At 43.4% G+C, this 14579-nt stretch overlaps 2 protein-coding genes across 15 annotated transcripts in view; one reads left to right on the forward strand and one right to left on the reverse strand.

The window, feature by feature from the left end:
• The window catches only part of FIP1L1 (factor interacting with PAPOLA and CPSF1), a 34685-nt gene extending 26606 nt beyond the window's left edge, over positions 1 to 8079 (reverse strand). For 6 of the 13 annotated variants that reach the window (XM_088659403.1, XM_035112098.3, XM_088659409.1 and 3 more), the window contains exons 1-8: positions 7818 to 8079; positions 5215 to 5254; positions 4150 to 4210; positions 2681 to 2784; positions 1984 to 2045; positions 1301 to 1408; positions 612 to 742; positions 253 to 321 (exon numbers count right to left, since the gene is read on the reverse strand). In XM_088659403.1, coding sequence (XP_088515529.1) covers positions 253 to 321; positions 612 to 742; positions 1301 to 1408; positions 1984 to 2045; positions 2681 to 2784; positions 4150 to 4210; positions 5215 to 5254; positions 7818 to 7905 — 663 coding nt within the window. In that variant the 5' untranslated portion in view covers positions 7906 to 8079. The remainder of the gene's footprint in view (positions 1 to 252; positions 322 to 611; positions 743 to 1300; positions 1409 to 1983; positions 2046 to 2680; positions 2785 to 4149; positions 4211 to 5214; positions 5255 to 7817) is intronic. The other 7 variants (XM_035112102.3, XM_088659420.1, XM_088659416.1 and 4 more) reach the window with 2 other exon arrangements.
• Positions 8080 to 10341: 2262 nt separating this feature from the next.
• SCFD2 (sec1 family domain containing 2) overlaps positions 10342 to 14579 on the forward strand; it is a 152495-nt gene continuing 148257 nt past the window's right edge. For both annotated transcript variants that reach the window (XM_035114140.3, XM_088659387.1), the window contains exons 1-2: positions 10342 to 11946; positions 12976 to 13144. In XM_035114140.3, coding sequence (XP_034970031.3) covers positions 11085 to 11946; positions 12976 to 13144 — 1031 coding nt within the window. In that variant the 5' untranslated portion in view covers positions 10342 to 11084. The remainder of the gene's footprint in view (positions 11947 to 12975; positions 13145 to 14579) is intronic.

Below are 14579 nucleotides of genomic sequence, written 5' to 3' on the forward strand. Positions count from 1 at the left end.
GTCATCTGACTAAAGGGATGCAGCATACAAGGAATTAAAGAACTGCCATAGCAATCATTAGTACATTAGGCCATCAAGTCACAGGCTTGCAGCAGCAAAGGTAAATTACAGGGTTCTACATGCAGCACATCTGGAGTATACATCAAAACACTTGGGAAAAACAGCTACGCCCACTTGTGCTTAGATTCAGACCTTGGAAATGGTATGGCAAACAGTGATTAGAGTGACTAAGGAAAGTTTACCAACATTCACCTTAAAAAGATTGTATGTGCCATCTGGAATCTCTGCCCCTGGCGTTACTTCCATAGCAATGTCTTCGGCCTAAGTTAAATAACACATTGCCCATTAAAACACCACATTATGGACTGATGGGCTACAATACAACTAACAACAGGTTACAAGCTAGTTGTAGCTTGGTGGTTCCACACTATCAACACAAAGGCCAACAAAGAAATGGAGCAAAACTTCTGGGTGAGAGGAAGAGGAAGGAAGGAAGGTATGTACTTTGAACCACACAAAGGCTTCTAACACTCACTGCGGATACAGTGCTATTCCAACTTCAGAAGGAAAAGCATTTCCATAATTTGGTAATCAGAGAATCTATTCATTACCGTAATTTTATTTGTCGTTGAGGTAACAGGTAAAATTTCAAGTCCCATTCGTATTCTCTTTTGTTTTTCACAGTATGCTTTCCAGGTGTCTTCATTAAACCCATAATTGAAATAATCTGAGAGATCAGCACCTTAAGAGGGATAAAACACAGTCTAAAAGTTACAATTCAACAGCCAGAGGGGAAGGAAAAGAACCCAGTCCTCCACTAAGCTGTTGGTTTTTAAGTGAAACACAGCTGAAAACCATTCTAAAAGGGAGTGTTTTCTATCCCCCCCCCCCGCAGCACATACTAGCTACCAGCAGTAACAATTAATTAACTGCATTACAAGGGGGAGGGCACAGGCCAAGAACTGCAGCAAAGCAGAAAATTCCAAACAGGCACTCAAAAGACACCTATACAGTTAAGAGGACTGGTCTGCTGATATGATGGTTTAAAAGATGCACAGGCATATTCTTGTACATGAAAATTCATTTATTTAAGGGTTTATTCCACATTGATTTAAGAAATTAACAACACAACTTCTTACCCATAAATTGTGTTCATTGGGTTCTGAGCAACCCTACTTTCTGGTTGACTAATGGCTTAAGTTCTAACTTGCTACATGGAAACCCCATATTTTTGTTCACTTATACAATCTCACTGACAAGCTTCTACAGTGATAAAAATGCAAACAGCAAAATTTGTTACCTGGCTTTCTCCAAGGTTTATCCTCAAAGGAATCCAAATCAACTTCTAATAGTGGAACACCATTAATACTTCCTGGTGCATCCAGATCAACTCCTTTCACTTTTGCCCCTGTAAAGAAGTGTCAAAATATTAACTTAAGTTTATCATAAGAACCACCACACTGTTAACGATTCTACATTTAGAATTAAAGCATATCAATGTTTATAAGGCTGACAAATAATTGAAAACGATGAAATAACTAGATACATTTGGGGGGGGGGGAGAGACTTTCAATAGCTATCCTGGGAACATCTTTCAAGAGAGCCTGCCTAATACTGTTGAGAAAAAAAATCTTGCAATGATATAATTAATAACTTCACAGTTGTACATAAATGCATTCATTTTAATTGTTTTTCTAATTTCTTGCTGTACAATAATTATTGGGATAGTCAGTACAGAATGCTGATTTTTTTTCTACTACCGTATATTCTGGCGTATAAGACGACCCGGCATATAAGACGACCCCCCCCCAAAAAAACTTTTCCAGTTAAAATAGAGTTTGGGATATACTCACCGTATAAGAAATACGACCTGGCGTATAAGACGACCCCCGACTTTTGAGAAGATTTTCCCGGGTTAAAAAGTAGTCTTATATGCAGGAATATACAGTATTTATTTTTTTTGACGGCACAGAAGACGCTTACCAGAAGATCCGTAAGATCGTCCTCCTGTCTTGATATTGAGATTCACAGGGGCTGCTCCATACCTACAAATTAGTGTTTGCATTATTAAGTGGAAAAAGGAAGGTTGACAGCTGCCAACTTTAGCACCCATTATTTGCACAAGAAACAAAGCCTAATACTTTGTAACCACATTATCCAAGCCACAAAAATAACTCAGAATTTGAGGAACATGCTGCCACCATATTCCCATTTTGAATCATGTGTTTCAAAGCATCTGCAGCATAAGCACTGACTTTCAATATTATGAACAACCAAGATATTCCATTTTAAAGCTATATTATCTACGATCAGTTGGATTGTGTTAATTTTTACACAGTTAACCTGGCAAAGTACTTAAAGGGGGGGGGAATTGTTTTTGTTGAGCTTTGTAAGTTACTCATAAAAAGCCCACATAAGTGACTAGCCCATTAAAAATGAAACTGGCCTGCTCAAACACATGGCCAGATGGTTGAAAAATGAAACAAAAGTGTAACAGCTTACATGTTTCCTTGCTACAGTTTGACAAGGCAAGTCCTGCCTTAGATCAGATCCATTGTGTCATGGAACTCAGATGCTGAGCCAGCCAGCAAGTAACTAACCAGTGATATGGGTTTTCTGATAATTTTCCAATGAAAACTAGGGTAATATGTCCCACATCACTGCAGACACTGCAGCTTACCCATATTGTGGGGCTCCTGTTTTAATATCTCCTATCGTGACCTGAACATCGTCTTCATCGTCATCGCTATCACTATCACTGTCATCCTCAGCTTCTGTTGCTTTCTACAAGAAAAAAGATCGCAGTTACAAATTACATTCAATATAAGTAAGTGACCAACAGTGGCAGACTAACATTTAATATAGTACTTTCACTTCAATTATTTCAAAATAAAAATTAATGCTCTGCTTTTTTCATATCTGGGTAATATTTATGTCATTTAAGACTTCCAAAAAATAAAAAACTAAGCAGAAAACTGGAGTGTTGAGGATAAACAATGACATCTCAAGAGAGAAAGAAGAGGAAATCTGACTCATTTCACAACCCCAGGACATTTTATATGGACTCCTATTGGTGCACCACTGAAGTCAATATGGGCTCTGCCACTGACTTACAATGGATGTGGACACAAGCATCCTCACTATTAAGGTTTTCTAACTAGTGCTGCATGTGAAATAACACGATAATAAAAAGAAGTCTGAAATACTTATGCATATGTCCATAGTATCCATTGAAAATGGATAATGATGGGCATCAACCAAAAATGCTACCAAATGCATTAGAAAGCTAAGCAGCCACTCCTCCACAAAATTGGACAAATTATTCACTGATACTGCTAGTTTTGGAAATATTATTTTAACCCCCCCCCTAAATAGTAGTACTAATCCATGAATCATTCACAGTACAGTATCACAAATGAAATGGCAACAATTTATATATCAGACACAAATGTAATGTAGCATAGTCCTGACAGCATTTTATCCAGAGAAAACCAGCTTCAGGCAAGATCCATTATGAGCAGAGATGTGGCAAATGAGGAGGGGTTGCTCAGCTAGATTTATTTTTGCTCCAAACTTCAATGCAACAGAAAAAAAAACAGGTATTTGGACAAGGGCTAAAATACTACATATCTACCCAGGTGGTCTCTCCTAAAACTACCATCCTTCACAACAAACAGCCATTGGGCCTGTGTTATGTGCATGTAGTACGAGTATTGTCTGTATCAGGTAGTTTGTTTTGTTGTTTTTCAGTATCAAGGCAAGTATTTCAGCATTAGTCAAATGCAATCACATGACTCGGTGAAACAAACGAACTCCTACTGAAGTAAATTGTTTTTGCAATCATGTTAAATCTATTCATAATGTTGTACCAGTTTTTGACTGATGCAGTATTCAACACTATTGTGGAGAAGGAAAAAAAATGGAAGAGGATAGTGAAGCAGACTTATTGGATGGGCTTTCAAAGATGAGTCTAATTCCAGAAGCCGCACTATCAAGCTTTGGATTTTTCAAATCATTTAGCACCTGGGTTGACTTAACTGAATGTTGTGATAATAACATCCTGCGAAAAAACACATTGACTTGAGTTCATTAGTAATCACAAGCAGTTTGTTCAGAATCCAAGTACATCAAATAATTGGTTTCAATCACCGTTTTCACGACACCATTTTCAGCAGTGGCTTCTTCTTCATTTCCAGTTGGAGGTTGAGCACTTAAAAAGAATCATAATAAAAAACATTAACCAAGTTATGAGGTGCTAAGATGTATAAGAAAATCAGTTCCACTTAAAATGGGTTATGTACTTGTTGCTATAACTTGGATGGATGAAATAGCGTTCCATAAAAATCTGTACGTTTATTTATTACTGCAATAATATCCCATCCTTCCTCAAGGATAATGTACATGGTCCTTCCGCTTCTCCAAATTATTCTCACAGCCCTGTGAGATGGGATAGGCTGAGAAATAGTGACCAGCCCAAAGTCAGCCCATTACCCCATGCAAGCACTTTGAATAAATTCAGTTGGAACTTTCTATATAAATGTCTGGTACTATCTACACGAGCAAGAAAGTAACATTCCAAAGATACAAAAGGCAATGACGTATAGTAGCTCTTTCAGATAAAAGAAAAAAAGAGAGGTAAAGGACCCCTAGACGGTTAAGATCCAGTCAAAGGAGACTATGGGGTTGCAGCACTCATCTCACAGACAGCCTTCATATAGTCAGCATGACTAAACCGCTTCTGGCGCAATGGAACACCGTAAGCCAGAGCACACAGAAATGCCATTTACCTTCCCACCACAGTGGTACGGTAGCTATTTATCTACTTGCACTAGGGTGCTTTTGAACTGCTAGGTTGGCAGGAGCTGGAACAGAGCAACGGGAGCTCACCCTGTTGCGGGGAATTGAACCACCAACCTTCCAGTTGGCAAGTTTAGGGAAGTTTTAATGTTTGATGCTGTACTGTTTTTAATATTTGGTTGGAAGCCACCCAAAGAGGCTGGGGAGACTCAGCCAGATGGGCGGGGTACAAATAATAAATTAATTATTATTATTATTATTATTATTATATCAGTGGTTTAGACCACAGCACTACCAGCTTGGCGTATTGTATCATATAGTAGCTCTTCAACAAATAATAAAAAATCCATGTACAGTATTATCAACACATTTCACACTCAATGCTACAACAATACACACAAATAAAAGAATACCTACTTGCCAGGTGTTTCCTCAGGTTTCTCATCTTCATTTTCATCTACAAAAAGCAGCAAGAAGAAAAAAATACTACCTCAAAATTATCTCTGACTACAATAGAACAAACAAGAATCCCTCACAAATTTCCAGTTTTCATTTTATACAAAATGCAGAGATCCCATTTCTTAATCTTCCAGCTGCATTTCTCAAACCATGTATTTATCTGCAGTCAGGATTGTCTCCCTTTTTACTAGTCCTGCTCCTACATGTGAATTCATAATGGGTTCAAAGTTTGTAAGTTTTACAAGACTCCAATTCTAAATTGCACCAAATAAGTTTCCATGGTTACGAGTTTTAACTGAGTGCATTGGTGTTTAGATTTCAAATCCCATAATAATTACATAAAACACTAATAATGTTCCCCAAGATTCCAAACTGGGATTACTCAAATATATTCAAAGATAAACCTTGTGTGTACAGAGATTAGTGAAATTTTTGCTTAACTGGAGAAAGTCTTTTATTGCTATAATGGAAACAGAATGTTATCCCATTATAACTTACTTCCCATTACTTTATCAAATGTTTTGCTATCAGAAAAAAATTACTTTCCCGAAATCAAGTAAACCTATCTCACTTCTTAGTGCAACTTAGCTTTAGTGTCTTCTTTCTTACCTAGCATCTTCTGTACTTTTAAAAAATGCATGACAGGCACAATGTCAACAAGCAAATCTTCTCACATTGTTTGATTTCCAGGGAAATTTTTATTGGTTAAATCTGCATATGAAGCTGTGAAAGTTACAGCACACCTATCACTTGTGTTGCAATTATAATGCAAAAATGGGCAGAATATAGAACAGAGCATTCATGTCAAGATGTTCAACAAAATTTCAAAGAATCCAACTTTTGATGGTGATTCAAATCTCACCATGGCAGTTCTAAACATAGCTCTTAGGTTATCAATCCTAAAGCTTTAAGAGTCGCTGTGACATCCACATTTATATATATTTTCCCATCTCTGCTGAAGTACATACAGCAATTCTACGTAAGAGGTGGCACAACTTGCGGTTTCTTGCAGTAGCATGGACAATTTGTGTAGCACCTGGCCAATAAGTTCCAGTGGACAACTCCCCCCGCCCAAACACCAATAATCTGTTTATTTGCTTCTGGTATGGTATTGATTCTGCACCACCAATAGATGTGAGCTGTGTTTTCTTTGTACCTTTTCTTTGTGTGTTGTAACCTGCTTCCTGCCTTTTCCTTGCAAGCTGTAACCTTGTCCCTTAAACACACAGGGACACACACCTCCAGTAAAGCAGCAATATAGAGGGAGGGGTGTTCTTGTTTTATTATGTATCTGGTGTTTTTATCTTGTATATTTCTGTTGTGAACAGCCCCTAGATCTATGGAAGAAGGGTAGTAGAATCATAGAGTTGGAAGAGACCACAAGGGCCATCCAGTCCAACCCCCTGCCAAGCAGGAAACACCATCAAAGCATTCTTGACATATGGCTGTCAAGCCTCTGCTTAAAGACCTCCAAAGAAGGAGACTCCACCACACTTCTTGGCAGCAAATTCCACTGTCGAACAGCTCTTACTGTCAGGAAGTTCTTCCTAATGTTTAGGTGGAATCATCAGCATCATAATGACATACTGTTTGTGCCTTAACTCTCTACTTTCCCCTTACTATCTTTGTACTGTTTAGAAACAAACAATAAAAGTGTGGCTCTGAACACCTTGGGTTTCCCCATGTCTCTCAGGCAGGCAGGCAGGCAGGCAGAGGACTAAAACAGGCTGGTGCATTGCTGCTGGCAGCCTTCCACTTCCCCAGTATTCCTGATTTACCTTACCACTAATAACAACAAAACGTTCAAAAATCGCTACTGGTCCAAAGGCCTCAACCAACTCCTGAGAGAAGGGAAGTTCCTCGATATGGTGGTGGTTGACTTAAAACATATTAAAAAGCTGGTGGTGTATTTAAAAAAACAAAACCCAGGGCTATGGAGAGTCAGGGAGGAGTCTACCAGCAAAGCACGAGGCCTCGAATCAGACCGTGACCGACTGATTTCCTTTCCCTTTTTCACAAAGACCCAAATCGATTCACAACAAGGCACCCCAACTACATCCAGGGGGCCCCTCTCGGTTGCTTAAAAAAACACCATATGCATGCACAAGTTCAGCGGGGCTTAACTCTCCCCCGGTGAATGTACCATGGGGCCCGGTGTGCAAGGAAGGCACTGCCTAGCCCTATTCGCCTTCCAACCCATGGGGCTTCAAATCCACCGGGGGGGGGAGAAGAGGGGCCTACCGAGCCTCCCTTAAGGAGACGGGCAAACGGCATAAAGGCGAGCAGTGGAAGGTGCCGCACTGCAAAGGGCAACCCGCCTTCATCCCAGAGGCCTCCCCGTCCTTTGGTAGACCGGAAAGCCGGCCGCGAGAAGAGCAGGCCCCGGCTGCGGCCTGGCAACGGACACGCTGAGGGGCATGGCCTAGCGTTTCCCGCCGGCCGAAACCCGAGGAGGGGCGGCCCGGCCCGGGAAGCAGCATAATGGCGGTGTGGGGAGGTGGAGAGCAGCTTGAGGAAAGGAAACAGGGTGGGGGTGGTGGGGGTTTAGAGAAGCTTCGTACCGCCATAGAGCCACTCCTCCTCCTCATCCCCGGCGCCGGCCCCGCTCAGGTCCGCCGCCAGCCTCTCCACTTCGCCGCCGGCAGACATGGCTGCTGCTGCTAATTCTGCACGAGGAAGGCCCAGTTGCGCTTCGCTGAGGCGAGTCCCGCAGTGCGCCTCTGCGCCCCCCCCCCCAACCTCGACCGCTTTTGATTCTTGGCGGCGGCAGGAGGAAGGACAACAACAATGGCTGCCTCTCTCTCTCTGCCCGCCCCCCCCCCCGCGCCCGGAGAAGTCGAGCGGCGGCGGCGGCGACAGCAAGCGCTACGGCGCCTCGGCCTGCACTTCCCCTCCGCCGCCGCTGCGCGACTGACACGCTCGGGAAGGGGCAGGCCCGGTCCCCGTCGGTGGGCGCCGCTTTCCTGCTGAAAGCCTTTCTCTGCCAGCCCTAAGCGTGCTTACTCTGAAGTAAGCCCTGCTAAGCTGACTTGCCGGTGCTTCGTTGCCCAGGACAAGAGTGCCCTGGGAAACTGAGGAGGAGAATGCCCCCACAAAGGATGTGGGGTTGTCCCCGAGCAGCACCGCCCCCCCCACCGAGTTCAACGACACCTGCACGCCAGCACTTCTTTAGCCGCCCCACTGAGGGTAGTTGTGACACGCAGGAGTGTTGAAACCACAATTACAAAGTAATTACAAAGTCAGTGCTGTAAGCAGACGCGTGCAGCCCAGAGAATTGAATGCACTCGTCTCAGGACACACAAACGCACGTGAGATGCATTCTCAATCCACTCAAACGAAACGGCTCACCTGTTTCTCGAAGGTGTGTGTATTTACTTGCAAGGTGCCCCTGTGGAAGGACTTAAAATAAACCAGATGCTTAAAGATAATATTTTTTGTCCAATTTTAATTAGTTCACTTCTTGCAAAAACGGGTGAAACAAAATAAGAAAATTCCTTTCAGCAGCACCTTAGACTCAGAGACCAACTAAGTTTGTCATTGGTGATTTGAGGCATATGATTGTACTGGGGGGCTGTTACTGCAAAGCACTTTTCATTCTTAAGCAAGGTAGTTTTGTTTTGATGTACCAGTAAGGTTTTCCACTTGCTACCTGGTTAGAGTGGCATTTCCTATTTCTAGGGTATTAGAATGCCGTTTTATGCCCGCTAAGTGCTCTCTGAAACTGTACAACTCAAGCCACTGTGATCTTCCCTTTTCCACCCATTTAAACACCTTAATTTGATTCTATAGTCCCCTGTGCCTTTAAACATAACCTTTACCAACCTTCCATTCTGTAAGTCCCTTTGCTCTTTTTCTTCAGTGTCTTTAGCTTGTGGTAAAGTTGGCCTAGTGAGGAGAGGTCAGCTCCTTTAATCAGCATTAGCAATTTATTTCTAAAAAAGAGGTGCTAGCTTTCATGCATGCCTTTATATCAGACCATTTGTTTAGGGAGGCATCCAGGTTGATAAATTTATTTAAGTCACTCAGTGGGGAGGGGAAAAACAATTTGCATATTCTTATACTGTACTCTATTTGCTACCATTTCACATGATGTTCCATGGCTCATTAAAATGGTTTGGCCTGGTGAATGAATATTGATTCAAATGAAATCATGCCTATGAGAGGGACTTGCATTAATGACTTTTGAATACAGAAGGTTTTCCCCCAGAATAGATTAGCTAGTGATAGCTTATTTGTAACTTTGTCCATTTATTCAAGTCATCTTGAATAACAGATCCAGAAGTATATCTCAGTATTTTAATGTTCCTGCTGTCTTCCAGGAGTGCTTTGTAGTTTGTAGTCTGGATTGTGTGGACTTTTGTAGTTTAAGAATTGCAAACCTTTTTTGCTGAAGTTAGTTGTTCATAACACTCCCAGTGTTGTGTAGGTGTACATGCTTATTTTAGTATGTTCAAGGACTTCTGCCTGACGTATCTGAAGAAGTGTGCATGCACACAAAAGCTCATACCAATGGCAAACTTAGTTGGTCTCTAAGGTGCTACTGGAAGGAATTTTTAAATTTTGTTTCTGCCTGATGGTACTGCTGGATTAGAACAAAGGTTGATTCACCATCCCGTCTCATGTATAAAAAGCTTGTGAACAGGACCTGAGTACAACAGCACTATCCTCCTATTCCATGGATTCAAAAAGCATCATGATCTATGCTTATTTTATTGCTCGCTGGTTGCAATTTGTCTGACTTGCTTATTAATGTTACCAAGCAGCTGGATTAGTTTTAATTGTAACCTGTTCTAGAACTGCATTTGCAATGAAGAATGGGTAATAAATGTTTTAAATTAACGAGGCTACAAACCTAAACTTGTTCACTCAGAACAAAGCCCCACCAAACTCAATGGTGCTTATGCAAAGTACAGGTACAGCCAGGACTGCAACCTTACCCATTAATTAGAAAAACAGTACGTAACTAGTTTCAACCCTTTCCCCTCTGAAACTCAAACGCTCAATTATTTTCCTGTTAAACCTTTCCCCTCCCCCCACACGCACATTTAATCAGTGCAACTATGACAAGTCTCTACAGAATTCAGGCTTCCAGCTTTTATGATATTCAACAATATATTGTTTAACATATATTAAATCTGATGAGACAATTATGCGAGCCGACGAGACCTGTAGTTAAGTCTTGGGTGTCCTGTTGCTATTACTACTACAATTGCTATCACTAGGACATAAAAAACCACCGAATACTATTTTGTCTTTCAAAACCGTCATGAAAAATAATAATAATAAGGCGAACGTGACAGAACAGTTCAGAACCGGAAAGAGTGGAAAACAGTAGGACAAACGCCGGGCACAGCCCCCAAAGGTCCCGCCCCGCTACACGTTGCCCAGGCTCTATTCAGCCTCCGCGGCTCTTCCGGGTTGGTAGGCGAACTTCCGCCCTGAGGTGAGAAGGGCGCTTTGCCGGCCAAAGAGCTTCGTTGTTACAAACGCACGAAACAGCGCCCCGCCTCCTGGTCTCCCCGACAGGCCAATTGTAATCGGGAGCTGAAAGATGACGTTGCACCCGTGCGACAGCTGCAAAGATAGGCGTGTGCGGATTGTGGAGGCCGGCGGTGCTGTCAGCTCCGCTACCCGCTTGTGAATTGCCGGAGTGGCTTACGATTTAAGTATCCCGCGCCGCCTGACGGGCCTCGGAGGTACACTTCCCGCTTCAACACATAGCAAAGGGCTTCTTTTCACTTTTGCCTCACTGACACCCCTTGCGGCCCGTCGTCTGGAGTGGTACCCACTGAGAAGTATCAGGGGGACTCCAGCAATCCTCTCCCACGATGTCTTCCTCCTCCACCACCACCTCCTCCTCTCCCATAGCCCCTGCTGGGATGTCGCAGTTCTGCCAGCAAGCCTGGGGGCAGGTGTTTGCCAAGGCGAAGCGGGCTGTTGTGTTCATGGACCCTGCTTGTGCCGAAAGCCTTCACTGGGCGTGCGGAGGAGCCGGGAGGTTGCTGCAGGCCGGGGCGATCAATGTCAAGGAGTTTTCCAGCTTTGAATCTGGAGGCGCAGACCAGCCCAAAGCTGTCTTTGTGGTGGGCAGCTTGCTGAAAGGCAGGACGGTGGACATCATCCGTGACATTGTGACTCTCAGCAGCTTCCAGTACTGTGTGGTTTTCACAGCTGTCAGCCATGCGGTGCACCTTCAAGCCCACAATGCTCCTGGCACAACTGAGGTTGAAGGTGTCAGCCGGGTGGTCTTTGAACAGTTTGAAGAGAAGCTCTGCCAGTGGATGGGAAACATGAACTACACTGCAGAGGTTCAACATGCCCCTTTGTTCTTGGCACCCATCTCACCTCATCTCTTTGTAGCACCTGCCTTCTCCTTGTTTTTCCCCTTGATGGCTGAGGATTTGACTCAGATCAATAAAACTAGACCGGAGAAGAAGAAAATTTCCCACTTGAGTGATGTTGATTTTTCATCTCTGTCTTCAGAGTTGCAGCTTCAGATCAGGTCCTTGGTGTCTGATTTCAACAGCTTGTTTGAATACCTCAGTGTGCGGGAGGAATGTTTTGCTGTTGGGACAATAAGTAAGATAATTGCAGGGGATCTGGCAAATTATGCCCAGGCTAAGACCAGAAGGAAAACTGCACAACACAGAGCTTCTGTCATCTTTGTGGATAGGACATTAGATTTGACAGGTAAGATGTTTGAGGGATTAACAGTTTGTTTCTTCTTGAAGCTATTTCCCTTAGTTACAAGAATACTAGCCTTTGTATGTGACTATAGGAACAGAACCACTGACATTCGTGAGTTGGTGAAGGCAGTCTTAAATGAGTGTTCTAAGGCTCCTAGATTTCAGCATAAACACCACGGCCACGTTGGCTGGAGCAGCACATGATTTCATGGTTGCTGTAACAACCAAGAACCTGCCTCAAATTAAATCACCAAACACACATGTCAGGAAACACTTTAAATCTGGTTTTCTGTACTGGAGTAAGGGAAGGTTATATGTGGGTGAGGGAAATGGCAATGACTTCATTGTCAGGGATAGTTCCTTATCTGATCAAGTTTGGGCTACTATATAAGCCAGGCATGACCATCTTGTCCCTCCAGCTGTTTTGTGACTACAATTCCCATCATCCCTGGCCATTAGTTCTGTTAGCTAGGGATGATGGGAGTTGTAGTCCCCAAACAGCTGGAGGGACAAGTTTGGCCATGCCTGATTATAAGCCCATTGAGTCAAGTTTGACCAAGGCATTACAGTTTGTTGATATAATAGTTTGTATTTACTCTAATTTGGATATTGTGGTTATTTAAAGAGTTGGAGATACTGGGTAGGTGCCCCTAAACACTGTCTAGTTATGCTGTTATGGATACTTTTCAGCTTGCGTAACTTGAGCAGGTTGGCAAGTGATTTCAAGGGTTGAAACATCTTGTTCAGGCATCCCCAAACTTTGGCCCTCCAGATGTTTTGGCCTGCAACTCCCATGATCCCTAGCTAATAGGACCAGTGGTCAGGGATGATGGGAATTGTAGTCCAAAACATCTGGAGGGCCAAAGTTTGGGGATGCCTGATCTTGTTCTTTGGGTTCCTGCTCTTCCTGGCTGGTGAAATCTTCCAGGGATGGGCTTTTGGTAGGATCCCTGGAGTAAATCCAATGGATGCTAATGGATGCTCATTTCATGTAATAAACCTTTTGCTAAGTCAATGGATTATTCTTTTTCAGGAGCAGTTGGTCATCATGGTGACAACCTAGTGGAGAAGATACTCTCTTCTCTTCCCAAACTTCCAGGTCATACAAATGATGTGATGATCAACATGGTAGAACTCACAAACCTGAAGAGTGATGATGCAAGTTGCAGTATTGTAGCACCAGGCTGCTTGGCACAACCAAAGTAAGAAGCTTCCATGTGTGTGGTATTCTTTTAATGCTATGTTGCATTTGAGTTCTGCACTGTTACCTAGCCCAGAAAAAGAGAGATGTAGTCACAAGCAGGTTTTGCATGCTTGTGACTTGCCCTGTTTATGGCAGCCACACAACTGTTAAAGGCATAATTTGCTTTGTTCCTGTGCTTTGAAATGAAAAGTACCCAACAGGTACTGCTATTGGAAAACAGAGATACAGTTGTACCTTGGATCCTGAACGCCTTGGTACTCGGACGTTTTGGCTCCTGAACGCCGCAAACCTGGAAATGAGTGTTCTGGTTTGTGAACATTCGTTGGAGCCCGAATGTCCGATGGGGCTTCTGCAGCTTCCGATTGGCTGCAGGAGGTTCCTGCAGCCAATCAGAAGCCGTGCTTTGGTTTCTGAATGTTTTGGAAGTCAAACAGATTTCTGGAACAGATTCTGTTCGACTTCCAAGGTACGACTGTACTCTCCAATAGGGAAGATACAAGAAATGCCTCACATCCCTTCTTTCTGGTTGCTTAGCAGCCATGATTAAGTGACTAAATGACCTTAGCAACAGGGCTGTCTATCAGGGTGGCTGTCTATCAGCTCCATCTGGTACGCAGGCTGAGACCCTACCTGCCCCAGACTGTCTCACCAGAGTGGTGCATGCTCTAGTTATCTCCTGCTTGGACTACTGCAATGCGCTCTACGTGGGGTTACCTTTGAAGGTGACCCGGAAACTGCAATTAATCCAGAATGCGGCAGCTAGACTGGTGACTGGGAGTGGCCATCGAGACCACATAACACCGGTCCTAAGAGACCTACATTGGCTCCCAGTACGTTTCCGAGCACAATTCAAAGTGTTGTTGCTGACCTTTAAAGCCCTAAACGGCCTCGGTCCTGTATACCTGAAGGAGCGTCTCCACCCCCATCATTTAGCCCAGACACTGAGATCCAGCGCCGAGGGCCTTCTGGTGGTTCCCTCACTGCGAGAAGCAAAGCTACAGGGAACCAGGGAGAGGGCCTTTTTGGTAGTGGCACCAGCCCTGTGGAACGCCCTCCCATCAGAGGTCAAGGAGATAAACAACTACCTGACATTTAGAAAACACCTAAAGGCAGCCCTGTTTCGGGAAGTTTTTAATCTGTGATATTTTAATGTATTTTGGTATTCGCTGGAAGCCGCCCAGAGTTGTGGGGGAAACTCAGCCAGATGGTCGGGGTATAAATAATAATAATAGCAACAACAGTGACTCTGTATCTGCCTAATAAGTCATGGAAAGCTGCCTTCACACTTTGCTTTCCAACTCTTTATAGGTGTCCAATTGACTTCCTTTTGAAGGAAAGCTAAGAGTCTGGGCCTTCTGCAGGGCAGGAGGGAATGGAATGAAGATGAACTGAAGTTCTATCCTGAAAATAACTTAAGTCAACACTAATTCACC

Source organism: Zootoca vivipara, chromosome Z1 (assembly GCF_965207765.1).
Source record: "Zootoca vivipara chromosome Z1, rZooViv2.hap1.1, whole genome shotgun sequence".
Taxonomy (NCBI): Eukaryota; Metazoa; Chordata; class Lepidosauria; order Squamata; family Lacertidae; genus Zootoca; species Zootoca vivipara.